Raw genomic sequence first — 22,263 nt, 5'->3', positions numbered from 1 at the left:
GCCTTTTAACTTGTTTTCACAATCCCTGAATTTTCATTCCTGAATGTTGAATTTACAGGATTTTGCAGGAAATTTGCAACAGCAGAAAATAGAATTAAAGAAAAACTCTGTTTCTGATGAATCTGCAAAATGAAGTTGTAAATCCTCTAAAAATAAATAACCACATGGCTGCCATTGGCCGAATTCGTTAGCAAGTGACATGCCCGGCTGATAACGAGACGGAATAAAAAGTGGATTTACAGCCAAGTGCATATGCCAGAAAAGGGCAAAAGGGCCGTGAGGTATGTAGGTTATTTTACTGGTTTTCTACGACTTTTTGTTATTTTTGCTGCCTATTTGCCCAGTGGTCAAAGAGACATTTGTAAGTCAAACATACTTTTTTTAGTATTTAAATATTTGGGAAGGAAAGAATGGAAAATTGTATTTTGGGGTGGTTTGGGGTGTGTGCTGTGGGCAAGAAAAATTGTAATAATAAAAAAATAAAAATAAAAAGAAAGATATAATAGTAAATAAAAATAAATATAAATATAAAATATTAAAATAAATATATAAAAATAAAATAATAAAATGAAATAAGAACAAGAAATAACAACAATTAGAATAAAAATAAATACAAAACCATGAAAACAACAACAGTAATAATAATAATATTTTAACACTTTTTTGGTCATTAATTACAATGATAATCATTATTATTTCATTTTTCTTCTCAATTTAACGTTAATTCTTAGGGGTCTTCATCTTCATTGCAGAGGAGCAGAGCCTTTTTTTAAAAATTTCTATTTTATTTTTCCTCTATTTTACAAATAACTTTCTCACCCTGTAGATATATATAGATAGATATATCTATATAGATCTATATCCATATGTATAGATCTATATAGATATAGATCTATATATTAGGATAGATATAGATCTATATATTAGGGCCAATTAATATTCTCATTTATACAATAGGATTTTGTTTTCTTTGGAAAAAATCAAGCTTACAAACCCAAAATGTGCAGATCGATTCATTTTTAGTTTGGGTATTTCAGGAAAATGAAAACAAAATCTTCATCATTAGAGTGGAATGAAAATTTTGTTTTGTGAATATTGAAATGGATTTTGCTGCAAAGGAAAGGAAATGTTTGCACTTCTGGTAATAGGGATGTGATTTAAGATTGAAATAATTTCTAGACTTTCCAAAAATGGTGATTTTTTTGTTTCCTCCTTTTGGCCAGAGATGGAGAAGAGGAAATTCAGCAAACTGGAGGTTGTATTTATTGTCCTCTTCTGCCTGGTGGTGGCTGTGGCCTGTGCACTCATTGGGGTTTTAGCGACGAGGGAACCTGCACCCCAGAGCACCCGTAAGTGCCCAATTAATACCGAAATCAAATGATCTCTTTGATAGAATCAAATTACATGTAAAATTAATATATTAAAATATAGTTACACGTAATAGATAATAAACTATATAAATGCATATATAATTTTAATTTTACTTTTATATATGTCTCTAAAAATATATAGAAATATAAATGTTATATATAAAAATACAATTATAATATATATATAAAAATACAATTATAGTATATATATAAATACAATTTTAAAATTACTTAAAATTTTAAAATTATTTTATAAACTGCAGAAATTTGGCACTTTCCTCAGGATCTGATGCGGATTATTTACATGTATGTTATACAAATCAAACTAATATAGATCAAAATACAAATATAATAGATATAATAGATATAAACACAATTTTAAAATGATTTAAAATTTTAAAATGATTTTATTAACTGCAGAAATTTGGCACTTTCCCCAGGATCTGATGGGGATTATTTATATGTATGTTATACAAACCAAACTAATATAGATCAAAATACAAATATAATAGATATAATAGATATAAATACAATTTTAGAATTATTTAAAATTTTAAAATGATTTTATAAACTGCAGAAATTTGGCACTTTCCCCAGGATCTGATGGGGATTATTTATATGTATGTTATACAAATAAAACTAATATAGATCAAAACACATATATAATAGATATAAATACAATTTAAAATTTTAAAAATATTTAAAATTTAAAAAGTATTTTATAATCTGTGGAAATCGGATGCTGCTCCCAGGATCTGATTATTTTAATGCATTTTGTGATCTAGGTGTTCAGAAATGTGGAAAAATCACCAACTCCTAAAAAAAGAAAAGAAGACAATAAACATTTTTCTTCTGCCGTTTGCAGAATTTTTTTATGGCTCTTGATGTTTTATCATTAACCAAAGTTGAACAGGAGTCACGTGCTGTTAACAAGGGTGTTGAACTGTGGAAATACATGAGATACAGTGCAATTAAGGGCAAATTTTATTGCGTAATAAAATAATATTCCCCCTAAACCTCAATTTCCTTTCACTTCAAATTGGCAAACAAGGAGGATAAGAAACAACTTGGGAAAATCATTAAAAGGACACTGTATAATAATAAAAATAATAAAATAGAATAACAATTTAAAAAAATAGAATTACAGTTAAAAGTAAAAATAGTAGTAAAAATAAAATTAAAAGTAAAAATAGTAGTAATACTAAAATTAAAATGAAAAATAACATTACAATTAAAATTAGTTGTAGTAACATTAAAATTAAAAATAGTAGTAGTAGTAATAGTAAGAATAATAAAAAATTTAATTAAAAATCTTCAGTTTAATCTCTTAATTTCTCTCCTTCACAGAATTTTCCCCAAATTGCCCCAATGTGGAAATAACGGAGCGCATCGACTGCATCCCAGATGAAGTTGCCACCAAGGTCTGAAAAATGAGAAAAATCTGTAAAAAAAATGCCACTATAGGCTATAAAACATGGGATGAATTACTCCAATAATAACAAAAGAATAGCAACTTTTTAATACCAGAAAAGGGATTTTTTTAAACACTTTTTTGGCGAGGTGCAGCCATCAACAATTTAACCAATTTCAACCCAAGCTGGATTTTTCTCCTCAGAGACAAAATCTATGTGTTGATTGAAATTTAAATTTTAGGCAGAAATATTGCAATATTTTCTGCAGCAAATTGTATGTCCTTTGGTAATGGAGATCAGAATGTAGAAAATCGAGCGTTATTTTGGTTTTCCAGCAAAAAACATTATCATACTGTCATAGAATAACATCTAATATAATTTGGCTGCTGAATTCGTTGATATTTTTGAACTGTACCAAGTGACCCACATTAAATATTAACTAATAAATAAACTTATAACAATATAATAATAGTAATAGTAATAGTAATAGCAATAGCAATAGTAATAGTAATAATAATAATACCACCACCAATACTACTACTACTAATGATATTAATAATAATAATGATGATTTGCTACTGCTTGTTTTACTGCTAAGTGGATTTCGGCTTAAATACTCCCTGGGAAAATGACAATTTATTTAAATGACATGTAAGCTCATTCCATGCAATTTATTTAAATAATTATTTAAAAATACATATAAACTATATTGAAAAAAATACATTTAAATAACACTTAAAAAGACACTTATATTACCTTTTAAAATTATATTTTAAACTATTTTTTCTTTTTTTTGGTGGGGATGCAGTAGCTGTTGCGTGGGTTATATTGGTTTTATGGGTGTTTTATGGTTCTTATAGCCCGAAGAGAGTGAATGATTATTTATACAAAGTGATAAATCCTATCAAAGTCCAGGTTATCAAAGGCAGGGTAATAATAAAATAAAATAAGTCCAAATAAGATATTCAGCTTTTATCCTGCCTTCAGCACATGACTTTTTTCTTATTTTTGCCAATAATTCCCCAATTTCTCTAATTTCTTCACCAGATATGTGTCACTTGTGGTCTTAAGAAAGACCAAATGTCCAAAATGTTCATTTTATTATCAGAACTACTTAAGAATTTTCCACTTCAGTTCCCCGAACATCTCCATGCTCTTTGCCACCTGAAAAACCCATTTGGAGCCAAAGTCAAAATATGGAAATGTTATAAATGTTTGATATATTTGGAGTGGGTGGGCGTTATTGTGGCATTTCTCTGTACAAAATGTGGGGTTTTCATCCCCAAATCTGTGTGTGCAAAGATATAGAGATATTATAAAAACTTGGGGTGTGTGTGTGTTATTCTGGTATTATTTGTCCCAAAATGTGGGGTTTTTGCTCCAGGCGCTGTGCGCACGACGTGGTTGCTGCTGGAGCCCCCTCAGTGCCAGCAGCGCCCCCTGGTGCTTCTTCTCCTCTGACCACGGCTACAGGGTGGACACGGGGCCACGGGACACGCCGCAGGGTGAGTCCACACCAAAACCGCTCTGCTCTGCTGTATTTTATTTTATTTTATTTTATTTTATTTTATTTTATTTTATTTTATTTTATTTTATTTTATTTTATTTTATTTCTTTTAAACTTCATTTCATTTCATTTCATTTCATTTCATTGCATTGCATTGCATTGCATTTCATTGCATTGTTGTATTTAATTCAATTTCTTATTTTATTTCTTCCCTTCCCTTCCCTTCCCTTCCCTTCCCTTCCCTTCCCTTCCCTTCCCTTCCCTTCCCTTCCCTTCCCTTCCCTTCCCTTCCCTTCATGTTATTTTACCTTATTTTACCTTATTTTAATGTCATTATTCCCCACCAGGGCTGGAGGCGATGCTGACTCGTCTCCCATCGCCATCGCTCTTTGGCCAGGATGTCAACTCCGTCCTGCTGACCATGCAGTTCCAGACACAGACCCGGCTGCGCTTCACGGTGATTTGGGCACCAGTTGGGGCAGATTTGGGACTGGGGCAGAATGGGGTGCTGGGGGGTGTATAAAGGCCAATAATTCCTCTTCTCTGTGAGAAAAATTGCAAATTCATTTCAAAAAAGATCTGATTTTGTCTTCCATTTTTTTTAAACTCTCTTCTTTCTTTTTCATTTTTTGTCTTCCCGTTTCTTTGTTTTTTCTTTCTTTACTGTTTTTTTCCTTACATTTTTCTCTCCTTTTAAAAAAAATATTTTCCTTTTCCTTTTCCTTTCTCTTTTTCCTTTTCCCTTTTCCTTTTCTTTCCCTTTTCCTTTTCCTTTCCCTTTCCCTTTTTTCCTTTTCCTTTCCCTTTCCCTTTTCCCTTTCCCTTTCCCTTTCCTTTCCCTTCCCCTTCCCCTTTCCCTTTCCCTTTCCCTTTCCCTTTCCCTTTCCCTTTCCCTTTCCCTTTTTTACTTTCCCTTTCCCTTTCCCTTTTGCTTCCCTTTCCCTTTCCCTTTCCCTTTCCCTTTCCCTTTCCCTTTCCCTTTCCCTTTCCCTTTCCCTTTCCCTTTCCCTTTCCCTTTCCCCTTTTCCCTTTCCCTTTTCCCTTTTCCCTTTCCCTTCCTATTTTTCTTTTTTCTTTTTTCTTTTTCTTCATTTTTTCTTTTTATTTCTTTCCTTTCTCCAATCCCCAAATCTCTAACTCTGTTCACCAAACCTCCTCTGTCCTTTAACCCTGCGCAGCTCACGGACCCACAGAAACAACGGTTTGAAGTTCCCCACGAGCACGTGGGCCCGTTCACGGGTCCGGCCGCCTCCACCCCGGCCTACGCCGTGACCATCCAGGAAAAGCCCTTTGGCCTCCGGGTGGCCCGGGCCAGCAGTGGCAAAGTCGTGTGAGTCATTTGGGGGCTTTGTCTTTCCATTGTGTCCATCTATCGAAGAGGAGAAGAAACTGTTTGCAAATGAAAAGGGCACCGGAGGCAACCGACCTCCAGCGCAACAACTGGTGTCACGGTTTTCTGGAGAAAAAGCCCCCAAATTGGGGGTTTTTGGAGCTCTATCTCACTGGGTTTGAGTTTCACCATCTTTTGATGGGTGAACAGGATGGAAAAACCCTTTCCACATAAAATCTGGGATTTTAGCAGCTCTTTCTCATGGGTTTTAGATTTTAACATCTTATTTTCCACTTACATTTTTTTAATCTCTTCGTTTTCTATAAAAACCCCGAACTGCAAACCTCAAGAAATCAAAGTTGGATGAACAGCGCCAAAACCCACCAAAAGGCGGAAGTGTCAGGAGGAAATATTTATTAAATACATTTAAAAAGTGATTACTTAGCTGACTGCTATAAATTCTTCAAATTTACTAAGTAGGATTTTTTTTGTTGTTTTCCTCGTTATTTGCTTTCTTAATAGCCTCATTAGCAAGCATGTGAAAGAAGCAGTGGGTGCTCAAGACTGAATTATTTGGCACGTGAATTTTTAAATGTAGTGGGATCTGTTAGAAACAGCGCTCTGAAAAAATTCTCGATTTTTCCATGGGTTTTCATTGAATTTGGCAAAATAATTTGGGACCTATTTGAAACAGCGCTATGGAAGATTGCTTCAGTTTTTCTGCAACTCTTTTAATTTTGAAGAAAAAATGTTGGGCTGTTTGCTTAAATTTTCCTTAGATTTTCATTTATTTTGGAAAAAACCACAAATATTGCATTTTATGGTTCACGATTAATAATTCACAATTAATACATTATTATTAAAAACACCCTGTATTTTCACATGAATTTGGCCAGACTATGAGGTGCAGATGACAAAAATTAGTAGTGGCTCGTGATACAAATTCTTAAATGAAAATTTGGGGTTCGGGGGGGGGGAGTTTAGCAATATGAATGAATAAAATAAAACATTTTACGCAATATTTGAATTTTTTTTTTCCCAGGTTTGACACCACCATTGGGCCGCTTATCTACTCTGAACAATTTTTACAAGTTTCCATCAAACTCCCCAGTGACAACATCTATGGGGTGGGCGAGCACGTGCACAAGCAATTCCGACATGACGTCAACTGGAAGACGTGGCCCATGTTTAGCCGAGACTCCGCCCCTTCCGCTGTAAGAGCTTAACTTTTTTAGCTTTTCCTCCTTTTTGGGTAAATTTTGGACTTCAGCCATAGTTGGCACATCAATATCCACCAAGTTCTTTCCCTTAGATGCTCGTCGAATGTGACAAAAATGTGCGATACTGCTGAAAACAAATCCCTGTTGGAGTAGACTTTTGGAAAGATTTGGATTGAATTACTTGGAGTTTGCAGCAAATCAAAAAATTGATATTTCAGCAAATTGCTGCATCAATATCCACTGAGTTTTTTTTCCTTAAATGCTCTCCAAGTGTCACAAAAATGTGAGATACCACCCAAAAAAATGCCGTTGGACTAGATTTTTTGAAATATTTGGATTGAATTGGTTGGGTCTTTTGCTGTCCGTGCACCTGTGTGCAAAATTCAATAGATTTAGAATTTTTCCCTTTGTTGTCTTGTATCTTAAGAAATAACGCAAACATGCCCTTAGCAGCAGCTCTGCCTGCAATTATTTTTTTCTCCATTTTCTACTTTTTTCCCCATTTTCTACTTTTTTCCCCAGGTGATTTCTAGGGCACACACTTTTCAAAAAGCATAAATGCATATTCTTCCATCTGCAAGGAGACGTTTTACCCCAAATCTGCCTCTGTTTGGCAAAATATCACTCCATCACTCTGTCAATGTGCAAACTTTTGTGATTTAAAACCAGTATTTCATTTTACATTTGTGATTTCATTTGATTTTTTTGTTTCAAATCAGCTTTTATATTATTTTTCTTTGCTTATTCCTTTTTCTGACTCGGATTTGCAACAGTTTTTAGGGGGATACACTGAATGCTGAGTGACATGAATGAGATTCAGGGAGCAGCTTGACAGTAATTAACGTCAGCAGCTCACTTAATTAATATTTTAGAATTGTCTTTTGAGGCATCGTCTATGAGCTGCAATATCTATTTTGTATTTTGAACCAAAAATTGGAACTTGCCTTGAGAAAACTTGTAGAAAAGTTCTCCTTTGTTTTCTTTCTGTCCTTACTTGAGATGAAATTTATAAATCTCAACTTTGAAATAATTTGTTTTCCTCAAATTTGGGCTTTTGATTTTAAGCAACTCAAAGGCATCCCCGAAAAAGAGAAAAATAAAAATAATGAAACTCATTATTTTGATTTCCTTTCGACACATTTAACTTCACATGTGGGATATTTTTGAGACACCACAGCGTGCATGAATTTTGGTTAAAAAAAGAGTCATATTTTCTGTTTTTCTTTAGAACGTGGATAATTTATACGGTGTTCAAACTTTCTTCATGTGTTTGGAAGACACCAGCGGCGCCTCGCTTGGCGTTTTCTTGATGAACAGCAATGCCATGGGTAAGGACATTTCCTCCATAAATATTTAAAAGACAATTATTCAAATGATCTGCAGCACCATGGATAAGGATGTTTGCTCATAAAATATTGAAAAAAAATTAAATATATTATGTAAATGACAAAGTTTAAAGTTCCAGTAACGGGTTTGGGTTTCCTTCAATATTTTTGTTAGATATTTTCTGTAATTTTTCAATCTTTCATTTCAGTGTCACAGTGATTTGAGATTTAGGTAATACCCCAAGTTAATGTTGTTGTGTTTTTTGCCCTCAGAGTTTGCCCTGCAGCCGGCACCAGCCGTCACCTACCGAACAATTGGTGGAATTCTTGATTTTTACGTCTTTTTGGGCGACACCCCTGAGCAGGTGGTGCAGGAGTACGTGACGGTACGTTAGAGAATTATTGTAGAATAATTTTAGAATTACAGAATCATTGTAGAATTTAGAATTACAGAATGACTTTTGGAATTTAGAGTTATAGACTCACGGAATCATTTTAGAAATTATAATTCTAGAATTACAGGATCACTTTAGAATGTAGAATTATAGAATGACTTTTGGAATTTAGAGTTATAGACTCATGGAATCATTTTAGAATCTATAATTCTAGAATTACAGGATCATTTTAGAATTTAGAATTATAAAATAATTTTAGAACTTGCAATTCTAGAATTACAGAAACATTTTAGAATTTAGACATATAGAATAATTTTAGAATTTAGAATTACAGAATTATAGAATCATTTGAGAATTATAGAATGACTTTTGGAATTTAGAGTTATAGACTCATGGAATCATTTTAGAATTTATAATTCTAGAATTACAGGATCATTTTAGAATTTAGAATTATAAAATCATTATAGAACTTACAATTCTAGAATTACAGAAACCTTTTAGAATTTAGACATATAGAATAATTTTAGAATTTAGAATTACAGAATTATAGAATCATTTGAGAATTTAGAATTTTAGGGTGATTATAGAATTATTGAATAATTTGAGAGAGAATCAGAGAATTTTGTGTTATCAAACCACCACCACTCACTATTTTGAGGTTGAATTTCCAGTTTATTGGGCTGCCGGCGTTCCCGTCCTATTGGACACTGGGTTTCCAGCTCAGCCGCTATGGCTACGAGTCGCTGGAGGAGGTCAAGGCCGTCGTGGAGCGCAACCGGGACATCGACCTCCCATACGTGAGTAAAAATCAGGTTGTTTTTCTCTTTTTTCACTTTTCTGTAAAAATTTTAAATGTCATTCCTTTTTTTTTTTTTTTTTTTGTGCGAGCAAATTTTCAGTTCAGTTGTCCAGCTCAATATGTTTATTTCCACGTTTCCTCATTTCTCATTATTTTTCCTCCCAATTTTTAACTCAAATTTTCACCAGTTTTTCACCACAATTTTCACCAAAATTTTGAGCCATCTCCTCCCAGGACATCCAGTACACAGGTATTTCTAGCTAAATTTTCCCCCATTCAGCAATGGATAGCTGTTTAAAAAAATTCTGTAGCTGCCCGTATCCAGCTACTTTTCTGAGAATTTTTATCCCCATTTTTCATCAATTTTTAATCATAATTTTAAACAAAATTTGTAACCACAATTTTGAACCATTTCCTTCCAAGAAGTCCAGTACATGGATATTTCTTGCTATTTTCTTTTCCCTAATTTAGGAACTGATAGCAATTAAAGAAAATCCTGTGGGTGTCCACATCCTTCTGCTTTTCTGGGAATTTTTAATCCAAATTTTCACCAATTTTTAACCAAAATTTAGAACTGTCTCCTTGCAGGATGTCCAGTACACAGACATCGACTACATGGAGGCTAGAAAAGATTTTACTTATGACAAAGTGAATTACAAAGACCTGCCCAGTTTCCAAAGCTTTCTGCATGGTTACGGGAAAAAATACATCCTCATCCTGGTAAGAATTTAAAAATGTATTTTTCCATTTTAAATTGCGTTATTTAATTTTAAATATTATTATTATCAGTATATATCGTTCATGTATATCTATATTTTAATATGGATGTTGTGACATGAGACATCTTTCCATGTGGCCGCTGGGTCCTACAGAAATAGTGTGGCAAACCAAAAATTGATATAGAGAACAATTACATATAAAAAATATTAATATAATGTAATGTAACGTAATATAACCATTATATATATTTTATATGTTTATAATAATTTATTTTAATATTATTTTAATAACCATAGATAATAAGAAATTATATATTATTCATTATTTATTTTATTCCTTTTTTGCTTATTATTTATTGATTTATTATTATCTGAAATTATTTTTTAATTTATATATTTTTATTACTATTATTAATATAATACTATATCTGTTGTACCATGAGACATCTTTCTGTGTTGTTGCTGGGCTCTGCGTAATCAGTGGACATTATTTATCATTTTATGTTCATTTTCATGTTCAGACTTGCTGTAGAGAACCAATAACCAAGAGAAACCTCTTCTTTTGGGGTGATTTTTCCCATTTTAGGATCCTGCCATCAGTACTGAGGCTCTGGCGGATGGTTCCCCCTACCTGGCCTATGAGAGGGGCCAAAACCGGAACATTTGGGTTAACGAGTCAGATGGAGTCACACCGTTAGTTGGAGAGGTAAAAAAAATCCATTCAATTTGAGCCATTTTTTTGCTATTTTCAAAATTTTGCAACTTTTCGTGTTTTTTTTTTTCATAAATTTTCTTAATATTTTGTTTTTTTTCAAAAGGGAAAGCAATTGTGAAGGTTTGGGAGGCACGGGTGGTCAATATATTTTAATTTTCTATTTACTACTTTGAAAATCGCTTTAGAAAAAGAGGACAAATTTGGAAAATTTTCATAACTTCAGAATAATTTTTGATTTGAAAAGCGAGTTTGGAGTTCAGAATTCATCAGTTACTGAAGCTGCTTTCTGCCTTGTTTCTGTGTGTAAGTTTAGGAATAATTAATAACAATAACTCATATTTATTAGAATGATAATTCATATATTAAAATGATAGATAATATTACTAATGATAATTCATATTAATTGATAACGTTAGTGATTCACAGCTCAAAAACCTTTTTCCAGTTGTCACAGAGGCCCCCCGAGGTTAGTTTAAGGGACAGCAGGGTCCAAAACAACTTGTATTAAACCGGTGAGAAACAGGGTTTAGCCCTCCAAAAGTGACTTAAATACAGGTTCGGATATCAGTTGAGGAAAATTATTAAGGGGCAGCAACTAATACAACAGGCGGTGCACAGTGTGCATGCACGTGGCTTCACCAGAACAATGCCGGAGCCGCCCTGAGTCCCGGAGAAGTACACACTTGCCTGAACATGGTGTGGGATTATTTTTAAAGAGATAAACGTACTCGTACTGAGTACGGAAAGTGTACACTCGCGATTCTGCGAGGGTAAATTTATAATACACTCGCAATCCTGCGAGGATTAATTTACTTACACGTGCAAATGTGCACGGAATATTACACGTGCTTATGTGGAAGCACGGGAGGAAAATACACTCGCGATTGTGCGAGGAAATAATTTATACACGTGCTCGTATTGAGCACGGAATTTTACGCGTGCAAATGCGCACGGAAAGTTACACGTGCAAATGTGCACAGAAGGAAAATACACCTGCGATTCTGCGAGGATTAATTTTACACGTGCTCATATTGAGCACGGAAAGTTACACGTGCATATGTGCACGAAAAGTATAAATATACTCGCAAACCAGTGAGAAGTTTTACTCACAGCCGTGGCGGCGAGGCAAGCGCAGTCTCCATCCCAGAGGGGCTCTCAGCGGCAGCGTCTTGCTCGTGCTCCGAGAGACCCGCGACAATGGGCGGAGTCTCGACGAGAATCCCATTTTTCTGTTGGCTGATCAGATCTGACTGTAGGCATTCTAGAAGCTTCTCTGCACCCCAACACTGGCTGCAAGAGCCCAGCGGCTCCCTGGCGCCTCAGCACTCCCTTCTCCTAATGGCCCTGGCCAGGGTGCTCTGGGGCCAAACAAAAGAAGCTGCTGGCCTCAAGTAATAGAGAGGGAGATGTGCCTACTCCTTCCATGATGAAGGAGGGAGGGGGAGAGAGGGGGTTTTGCATCCTGCCACACCAGTCATGGTATCAAAGCTGTCCTACAAAATTATTAATTTTATTCCCAAATGCTTCTCCAATAGAACAATGCCCAGAATTTTGAAGGAAACCTGATAATTTCCATCTTTCTGCAAATTCATTTTAAAAATTAATCTATTTATTTCCACTTTTTTATTGGCAGGTGTGGCCAGGAAGAACCGTGTTCCCCGACTTCACCAACCCCGAGTGCACCAACTGGTGGGTGGAGGAATGTCAAATATTTTACAACCAGGTTCCCTACGACGGCATCTGGATTGTGAGTGATTCCCCCAAATTGGTCTGGATTGATTCAAAGGAAAATTTCCTGCAAATAACCTGAAATCCGTGTGGAATTTGTATATTTTCTCTTCAATGTGTTTGGGTAAAATCCTTGTTTTTCTAGAGTCTTATGGATTTGTTAGAAATTTAATTTGATGCTTCTTGCAGTAATTTAAAGTAATTGATTGTAATTATCCAAGAACTGAGTCCAGGATGGTAATTGCTGATTTAGCTTTTAGTTTTAATAAATGCCACTGCTTGGGAGAAATTATTTCCCTCCAGAAAATAATTATAATACAATAATATATTTTATTATATACTTTAATTATAATGTACAATTATAATATATTAATTATAACAATTTCCAGGCCAGGACAAATAACATTTGTTCATAACGCAGGATTTGGGAACAATTATTTGACTTAATTTCTCCAGTTTGGATGGAGTGGTCGTCACCACTTAAAATCAGCTTTTTGACATTCAGAAAGATTTAGTAGTAGTAGTTTAGTAGTAATTAGTAATAATTAGTAATTAGTAGTAATGTTTATTTTTATTCTTATTTTTATTTTTATGTTAATCTATTTTATTTTTAATTTTATTGTTAATTTTTATTTTAATTATTTTAATTTATATTCTTAATTATTATATATTTTTAAATTATCTTGCAAATTCATGTCCTCCTTGCTGGATGACATCCTCAAATCACTACTGGGTTTGTAACTGTATGTTTGGCTGAGAACACAGGAATTATTGTTATGCATAAATGTGATATTTGAAATCTGCAATTTACAATGTTTTCAGGATATGAATGAAGTAGCCAGCTTTGTTCCAGGCTCAGCCAGCGGCTGTGGGCAAAATGACCTGAATTATCCTCCTTTCACGCCCCGTAAGTCCCTCGTTTTTAGCTGTGGAGTGGAAAAATATAGAAATCAGAATATTTGTGAATTATCATCCAATCAGCTAAAAAGTTTAAATTCTTTCTCAAGAAATTGAAATTTGGCACTACACGGTCAGATCAAATTGTTCAGAAATTTGGGGTGTAGTTGTTTTGGGTCAATAATTCTTTGTAGGCAAAATCCATCTGGAAGCTGGATTTAAGTTTATTAAATTGAAAAAAATAATTCAATTCCTAAAATTGGAAACCTGCAGTAACGTTGTATGACACCACGGAGAAGCTGGAGCTTTGATCTTGTGGTTAAAAACTGAGAAAAGGGGCAAAATGTCATTCACACACATGAAGGGAAAAACAATGAACAGAAATACTGTTTTTTTCCTGTAATTAAATTTAATTTAAAAAAAAAAAAATTCAGTTTCGATTTCAATGCACTACAGGTGTTGTTGACAGAGTCCTGTATGCCCAGACACTCTGCATGGACGCAGTGCAGCAGTGGGGGCGACAATACGACGTTCACAACCTGTTTGGCTACTCCATGACCATCTCGACACAACGGTGAGGAATTTGCCTGAAAATTTGGCTGAAAACGGGAAATTTTTGTATTTGTTTTTATCATTATCCTTGTTGCCGTATTTTAATTTTTTAATTTAATGTTTATTCATTTTAATGTTTATATTTTTGCTTTATCTTATTATTTTAATTAATTTCACAGAATCACAGAATCACAGACTGGTTTGGAAAAGACCTCAGAGCTCATCCAGTCCAACCCTTGGTCCAACTCCAGTCCATTCACTAGATCATGGCACTAAGTGCCATGGCCAATCTCAGTTTAAAAACCTCCAGGGCCGCTGAATCCAGCACCTCCCTGGGCAGCCATTCCAATGCCTGACCACTCTCTGCACAGAATTGCTTTCTAATCGCCAGCCTCAATTTCCCCTGGCAGAGTTGAAGCCCATGGCCCCTTGTCCTATTGCTGATGTCTGGGAGAAGAGCCCAACCCCCACCTGGCTAGAACTGCCCTTCAGGTAGTTCTAGAGAGTGCTGAGCTCAGCTCTGAGCCTCCTCTTCTCCAGACTAAACAAGCCCAGCTCCCTCAGCCTCTCCCCATAGGTCTTATGTTCAAGTCCCTTCACCAGTCGTGTAGCTTTTCCCTAATTTCCCTAATCCCAATCTCTTTCTCTTCCAGTGCCATTGAACGGCTCTTTCCAGGCAAGCGCAGCTTCCTGCTCTCACGGTCGACGTTTGCGGGGTCAGGGAAGTTTGCTGGTCACTGGCTGGGGGACAATACGGCCACCTGGGAGCACCTGCGCTGGGCCATTCCCGGCATGCTGGAGTTCGGCCTCTTCGGCATCCCATATGTATGGGAACTGCAAATATCAAATCATTAGAAATAGATCTCTAAACAATTTAAATTAAAAAATCTCGAAAGGATTCAAAAATTTTGTAAATTAAGCATTTAAATAATTGTATGAAAAAACTATGAGTTAATATAACAAAATAGAATATGAAAATACAAAGATGTGTAGATAAAAAATACATATAAAAATAAAAAGTCTCAGTAAATGTCTGAATAAATTATATGAATAAATATAATGAATGAATAAATATGAATATGAATTGAATATACGAAGAAATATAAATTATATTAATAAATATAAATTAAAATAGGATATAAAAATGCAAATAAAATGTACAGATAAATAAATATATATAAAAATATATTAAAAAACTATTGAATTAATAGAAATTAGTTCAGATTTATTAAAATAGAATATAGAATAAAATGGTAAATATAAATAATTATATAAAACATTAACATGCATACATGCATAAATAAATTAAAAGAATTAATATTAATTACATACAATCATATAAAATAATTTGTTTTTATTTTATTATTGATTTCATTATTTACCACAGTATTGATTTTTTTAATTTATCTTAATCCGTCTCTATTATTTATTTATTTATCTAATTGTTGATTTTCTTATTTATTTCATTCTTAGTATTTATTTTATTATCATTTTCGTTATTCATTCGTTATTTATTTTTCTTTATAAAATATATTGGTTTTTTGATTCCCAGGCACTGATACCTCTGCTATTTGTCATTTATTAATGACTGAAGTGAGGCTCATTAAATAATACCCATTTTACTTTTCAGAATTTGAATTTATGTGACTTTTAAACTACTTTGTGAATGAATAGTCAGCTTAATTTTGATTTCAATTTCAGCTCCTAAGTACAAATTATTCCAATTCCCATTGTCGAGATAGTGTGACTATAAAATAAATTTCAGACCTTGGAGGCAGAGAAAAAATACAGAAAAATCTACTTCTGCTGAAAAAATAATCAGAAAATCTGTGCTTCAACTAGAGGAAAATACAATGGGAAAATGAGTCGGGATGAACTGAAAACAATGTGCCACACATCTTTTCTTGTTATTTCAGGTGGGAGCAGATATCTGCGGTTTCTTTGAAGATGTGTCAGAAGAACTTTGCAGGCGGTGGATGCAAGTGGGAGCGTTTTACCCCTTTTCCAGGAACCACAACACCGAGAAACGCATCGTAAGTGGTAAATCCCGCTACCAAAGTGTGTATTCTGAAAATTCAATTCAATTCTGATCGTTCAATTTCTGTCACTGGTGCTTACACTGGTTCAAAATGGTGTTTTGGGAAATCCTTGCTCCAGAAGGTTCAGCTTTGTCAGGTGAATTTTGGGTACCAGGAGACGCGTTTGGCATCATTTCGTTTGTATCCTGAATGCGCAAGAACAATGATAATTTTTACTTAAAATAATTTTAAAATTATTTTTATTTTATTTTCATTCCTTATTTTTACTTTGGTTTAATTTTTATTATAGTAATATTTTTACTATTTTTTTATTATTATGTATATTTATATTTTATTTTTAGTTATGTTGACATTTATTTTTAAATTCCATATTCTTGTAATTTTATTTTTAAATTTTTAGTCTTATTTTTACTTTATATTTTTATATATTTATATTTATATTTATATTTATATATTTTTTTTATTCTTTATATTTACTTTTTTATTTTTATTTATGTTTCATGTTTCTGTTTATTTTTAAATGCCCTCTTCTTATTTCTTCTTTTCATTTCTCATTTATTTCATTTATGTTTCTGCCTCTTTCCAGCCCCAGGATCCCGCCTCTTTTGGTGCCGATTCCATTCTGGTGAACTCCTCCAAGCTCTACCTGAGCATCCGCTACACGCTGCTGCCGTATCTGTACACGCTCTTCTACCACGCCCACACCCGCGGCTACACGGTGGCTCGGCCGCTGCTCCACGAGTACGAACCACGAATTCCTGGCAACCCCCAGAATTTCCATGGAAATCCCCAGAATTTCCCCGGAAATTACAAATTTACAATTTCCCCATTGGCATCTGTGCAGTTGGCTGTATTAACAGAACTATCAAATCGTTTTGGTTTAAGAGATCCCCAGGGTCTTATCGAGTCCAGCCGTAACCTAAATCTAGCATTGCAAATGTTAATTAAACTTAATTAAATTCTCCCATTTTATATGAAGTATTCACGTGAATGGAATGTTATACACAGTTGGTCAGTTTCTTGGTCACCGGTTTCTCGTCGCCCCTCTCCCGAGATGTCCATCCGTGCTGATCAATAACTTCACATTCCATTGCTATGTTCACCAAAACATGTGTCTGGTTCTCCCGGAAAATGCAGTTAATATGAAGGCTTTAGCTGACAGGAAAAATTCACTGAAAGAGAAACTTGTTTTTAACAAAACCAGGACATAATTTAAACATTAAAAGCAGCACTAAAAATATTCATTTCAAATAATTTCATAGTTACAAAATGCCATTGGCAGTCGATGAAATTCTCCTCCATAATATTCATTTCAAATAATTTCAGAGTTACAAAATGCCACTGGCAGTCGATGAAATTCTTCTCCATTTGCAAATATAGTCTAAAATTGTAATATGTTTTTTTTTAATCTTAAAGTTTCGTTTTATTGATTTTTAAATTTTTTTATTATTTTTAAAATTTTAATTTATTTTAATTTCTAATCATCTTGCAGCATCACCATATGAAACTTTTCAGCGGTGATTTTAGACAACCATGACCTTGAAACATTAGGATTGCTTCTGATGATATTAATTGATCTGTTATTATATAAGTGCAATTAATGCTGCTGATTTCCTATATTTTTAACAGGTTTTATTCTGATGAAGTGACATGGAATGTAGATAAACAATTCCTCTGGGGTCCTGGGCTCCTCATCACCCCTGTGCTTGAGCCGGTAATTCTCAATTCATGATTTGTAATTAATTAACCAACACAACACAAATTATTCCCTCTGTTTGAAACTACCTGTGGATTTTCTCACTTATTCAGACCGGGGTGATATTTTTATTTGCTTTAAAAATCTGAATTCCCCTATTTTGTGCAGGTGTATTTCCCTGAACTCACACTCCTGGTCTATTTTTAAAACTGGGAAATAAAATACAAATTTTACTATAAAAATTTTGATAAATTTTCCCCATTGAACCCAACAAATTGCTCTGGTCATTATCGAGCCTGAATTGTCTTGGTGACAATGGGAAAGAGAATTCCCTAGGTTTTAAATGTATTTGTATTCATATTTTTGTCCTGAGCTTTAATACATCTCCAATGGAAACACGTCTTAATATAAACTTTAATTATATCTTTGTTTCATACATATTAAACACCATTTTCTCCAAATTCATTGTCCTTTAAATTAAATTTTTTATAAATTTAGTGATAACCTTAAACTCCATTTTCTTTTTAAATTTATGTATTATATACTTTTATGATATTATGTATAGTTTTATATTTTCTTTTTATCTCTTTACATTTGTATATGTTTAAGCATATTAAACGTATGTCTTTGGACTCCTCATTCATATTTCTTTTTCCTTTATTTTCTACTTGCTATGAGAGAGCCCGCAATACAATTTTATCACTGTTGAATTAGAAAATTTTGCCCTTTTGCACCATTAAATTTTATATTCCATTATTTGTGCTTTCTTGTCCTTTATCTTCCTCTCCTTTTGTAAAATTCTGCATTTCATTTCTCACCTGATTTCACTTTTTCCCTGTAATTAACCAAGAGAAACATTAAAATACAAATTGAAGATTTTCCCATTGCAAAATCTTGTCCAAAATCCACATTAATTTTTGTTTTGAAAAGCAAAATCTGTTGGGTTTTTTTTGATTTCTGAAAAGAGCCAATGTGGAGTAAAGAAAACTAAGATTTTACAATGTTTATGAATAGTAACAATAAAATCAACAATAATATAAAGAATAATAGTAATAGTTATAGCAATAATATTAATAAGGAATATAATTAATGTAATCATATATCATAATATTGTTAATAATATTAGTAATATGAATAACCGGCAGGGGGTGGAGGTGATCCAGGCGTACATCCCCGATGCAGTCTGGTACGATTACCATTCGGTGAGTAATTGGGATTAATTATGGGGTAATGAGGGTGACGGACCTGGGGATTGAGTTGGGGACTGAGAGGCAACGGGTTGAATGAAACATTAAAATTATTAATTACCAAAATATTAATGACAAGGTTAAAATATGCTAATTATGTAAATAGCATTAAATATAGCAAATATTTCAAACTCTACAAAAACTCTATAAAAATAAATATATATAATATATATAAAAATATATATATAATATAAATTATAATATATATAAATTTTTATATTTTATAAATATATATAAAAATTATATATATTATAATTTATATTATATATTATATATTTTATATATTATTATTATATATATTATATACTATATAAAATATAGTATATTATATATTATTAATAATATATTTATATATAAAATATTTTTATATATATTATATATTATATATTATATATTATATATTATATATTATATATTATATATTATATATTATATATTATATATTATTAATAATGCACAAAATGTTGCTTATCTCCTTTCTGGAAATGTATAGAATGTACAATATATGCAAAGCAGTATAGATTATGTCTTGTTGTAGATATTAAATATGTATTTAAGATTTAGATATTGAATATTTAATATCTATACATATTAAATGTACAAATAAAGATCAAATATATTAAATATATTAAATTACATATCTGCAGAAATATATTGAGATATTAAGTATATAGTTAATGTATAATATATTATATTGAATATATAATTAATGGATAATTATGATATTAAGCATATAGTTAATGTATAATATATTATATTGAATGTGTAATTAATAGATAATTATGATATTAAGCAATATATAGTATATATTCATAGTATTACCAACGCACAGAGCGTTGCTGTTGAAAATCCATTTCCCACCCCGTGGTGGTGGTTTCAGTGAGTGGGAAAGGACCATGGTTTGTTAGAGGCTGTCACCAGGTTGCTTATTAATTAAATAATCTGCTAGAATAAGGTGAATTAGTAAGTTGAAATTCAATAATTAGACTTATTTATAGATAGAATTTTGTAGTTTTGTGGTCTCTGCTGGTTGGACATTCATGGTCGTTGCTGTTGCAAAAGGGCAAATGAAGAAAGAAGCGACACCTGTGGAGGAAAGACTAATTATTTCCCCTGTTAATTAGGGAGGGCGGCTGTGGGCGCGGCGGCAGCACTGGGACCTGTACCTGCCCGCGGAGCGGCTGGGGCTGCACCTGCGTGGTGGCCACATCTTCCCCACCCAGGGCCCAGCCAGCACCACTACAGACAGGTAAACCCCGTGGGCCTGAGCTGCTGGGTAAACTTGCCCTGAATTGAGTAAACGTGACCTGAACGGGGTAAACCCGGCCTAAACTCCTGGGTAAACCCGGCCTGGAGCAGGAAGGCACTCATGGCCACCTGATCACATGAAAAAAAAGGCGTTACTCTCATTATCATCATTTCTAGCTTTGTTTTTGTATTTTTGAAAGTTTAAAATTTTATTAATTTTAATTTTTGTTTTATTTTTAATTTTTTGTTTCTTTTAATTTTTCTTTCACTTTTAATCTTATTCTTATTCTGATTTTAAATTTTTTTTTGTTTTTATTTTTTGTTGATTATTTTGTTTTATTTTTATTTTATAGGTTAACATTAATTTTCTTGCTAATTTTGATATTTAGTCTTTTAACTATTGTTTTTCTTTTTTGTTGTTTGGTTTCTATTTCTGATGTTTAACATTTTTAAATTTTATTTTAATGTTGGGGTAAATATTTATTTTTAAGTTTTATTTTACATTTTGTTTTTATTTTATATTTATTTTTGATTTTATTTTTCTTCCTTTTTATTTTTAATTTGGGGGGTATTTTATTTTTCATTTTAATGCGCGTTTATTTTTTTAAATTAGAATGATCATAAATATCAGCACGAATATTAACACTAGCAGTATTATCAGTAATATCAGTTTTATTATTAGTATTACTCTTAATATTACCCTACATCACATTATTACCAGTAGCGGTATCTGTGGGTTTGAGTTAGTAATTAGTAATCTTTAGCATTTGCAATTTGGCAATAACTCCCAGTCACTGCTTGCTGCTGCAGCCGGAGACAAAACACCTTTAATAATGATATTTATTATATACTTTAATTTAAATTAATCATAATTTATTATAGTAAATTGGTTGTTTTTCTCACAGCCGTAAGAATCCCCTGGGACTCATCATCGCGCTGGATGATGCTAATGAAGCCGTTGGGGAATTATTCTGGGATGACGGAGAATCGACAGGTGAATCAAATCGTGATTATCCAAATACTAATACTTGCAGATCGAATAGTTGATTTGGCTTCATGGGAGGAGCAAAATTTAAAAGATTGAAATTATTTTTTAAGCTTTAAAAGTGATTTGTTTAATTTGAAAATATTTTAAAATTAATTCATTTAAAATTTTAAATTTAATTCTATTTTTAAATAATTATATTTTAAATTCAAGTCACTGTAATTAATTTAATTTAAGTGAAATAACTATCAGGAAAATCAAATTAAATTGTGACAATGAAATTAAATTATCATAAGCAAATTAAATATTAAATTTAATTTTAAATTCAATTAAATAAAATGTAAATTATTTTTTTCTTTAATAAAGTTACAACAAGCTATTATTACTACATATAGAAAAATGCAATCTTCTTCATTTTTTAAATTTTTATTTTAGGCTAAATTATTATTCTTTTTTATTGTGCAAATGGACCTCAGAATGTTTTCATGTGTTTCCAGTCACACCAAGCAAAATATTATCTTAATTTTATTATCTTAATTATCTTGATTTTTCCATTTTTCATGAGATTTAGTTCACTTTAGATATTTAAATCCTTCAGATGCCTTTTGAAGTTTTATCCTTCAAGATACATTTTCTAGAAAAGACAGAATATTTAATATTCATTTGGATTTTATAACAGGGATAATTTATTCAATTTAAATTTGTTTAAGTATGACATGACATAAATTATATATATTATAAAAACCAATTAAATTTATATATCATTTAACTAATTTAATAAGTTTATAATATGTATAACTTAATTGGATTTAATTGGAATATTTAGTCCTTCACCTAAGAGAAAATTATTAATAATTCGGGAGAAAAAAAAGTGGGTTATGACAGACAGTAAAGAAAGGCTATTAAAAGTAATAATAATTAAGAATAAATAAGTAACAAATAAGTAATAATTAAGTGAAAATAATTAAGAATAATTAAAATTTAAAAAACTTATAATGAAAGGGCAAAAATGGGCAGGCTAGGTGTTTTTTGGCACCCTAGCAGCAAATATCAATAACATCACATCTCAACTTCTGAAC

General features: G+C 32.4%; 1 protein-coding gene across 1 annotated transcript in view; it reads left to right on the top strand.

Moving 5' to 3' along the window:
* Positions 1 to 1,225: 1,225 nt before the first annotated feature.
* The window catches only part of LOC308046268 (maltase-glucoamylase-like), a gene marked incomplete at both ends in the record, with an annotated part of 45,932 nt that continues 24,894 nt past the window's right edge, over positions 1,226 to 22,263 (top strand). The window contains 21 exons of the mRNA XM_080353997.1: positions 1,226 to 1,349; positions 2,718 to 2,791; positions 4,167 to 4,287; positions 4,637 to 4,746; positions 5,468 to 5,619; positions 6,662 to 6,833; positions 8,068 to 8,167; positions 8,438 to 8,550; positions 9,231 to 9,356; positions 9,947 to 10,078; positions 10,664 to 10,783; positions 12,426 to 12,539; positions 13,343 to 13,427; positions 13,874 to 13,991; positions 14,623 to 14,794; positions 15,886 to 16,002; positions 16,595 to 16,749; positions 17,638 to 17,722; positions 18,850 to 18,906; positions 20,076 to 20,200; positions 21,105 to 21,193. Coding sequence (XP_080210123.1) covers positions 1,226 to 1,349; positions 2,718 to 2,791; positions 4,167 to 4,287; positions 4,637 to 4,746; positions 5,468 to 5,619; positions 6,662 to 6,833; positions 8,068 to 8,167; positions 8,438 to 8,550; positions 9,231 to 9,356; positions 9,947 to 10,078; positions 10,664 to 10,783; positions 12,426 to 12,539; positions 13,343 to 13,427; positions 13,874 to 13,991; positions 14,623 to 14,794; positions 15,886 to 16,002; positions 16,595 to 16,749; positions 17,638 to 17,722; positions 18,850 to 18,906; positions 20,076 to 20,200; positions 21,105 to 21,193 — 2,461 coding nt within the window. The remainder of the gene's footprint in view (positions 1,350 to 2,717; positions 2,792 to 4,166; positions 4,288 to 4,636; positions 4,747 to 5,467; positions 5,620 to 6,661; positions 6,834 to 8,067; positions 8,168 to 8,437; positions 8,551 to 9,230; positions 9,357 to 9,946; positions 10,079 to 10,663; positions 10,784 to 12,425; positions 12,540 to 13,342; positions 13,428 to 13,873; positions 13,992 to 14,622; positions 14,795 to 15,885; positions 16,003 to 16,594; positions 16,750 to 17,637; positions 17,723 to 18,849; positions 18,907 to 20,075; positions 20,201 to 21,104; positions 21,194 to 22,263) is intronic.

This window comes from Nesoenas mayeri, assembly GCF_963082525.1.
Source record: "Nesoenas mayeri genome assembly, chromosome: 15".
Lineage (NCBI taxonomy): Eukaryota > Metazoa > Chordata > Aves > Columbiformes > Columbidae > Nesoenas > Nesoenas mayeri.
This window is presented reverse-complemented; position numbering and strand designations above follow the sequence as displayed.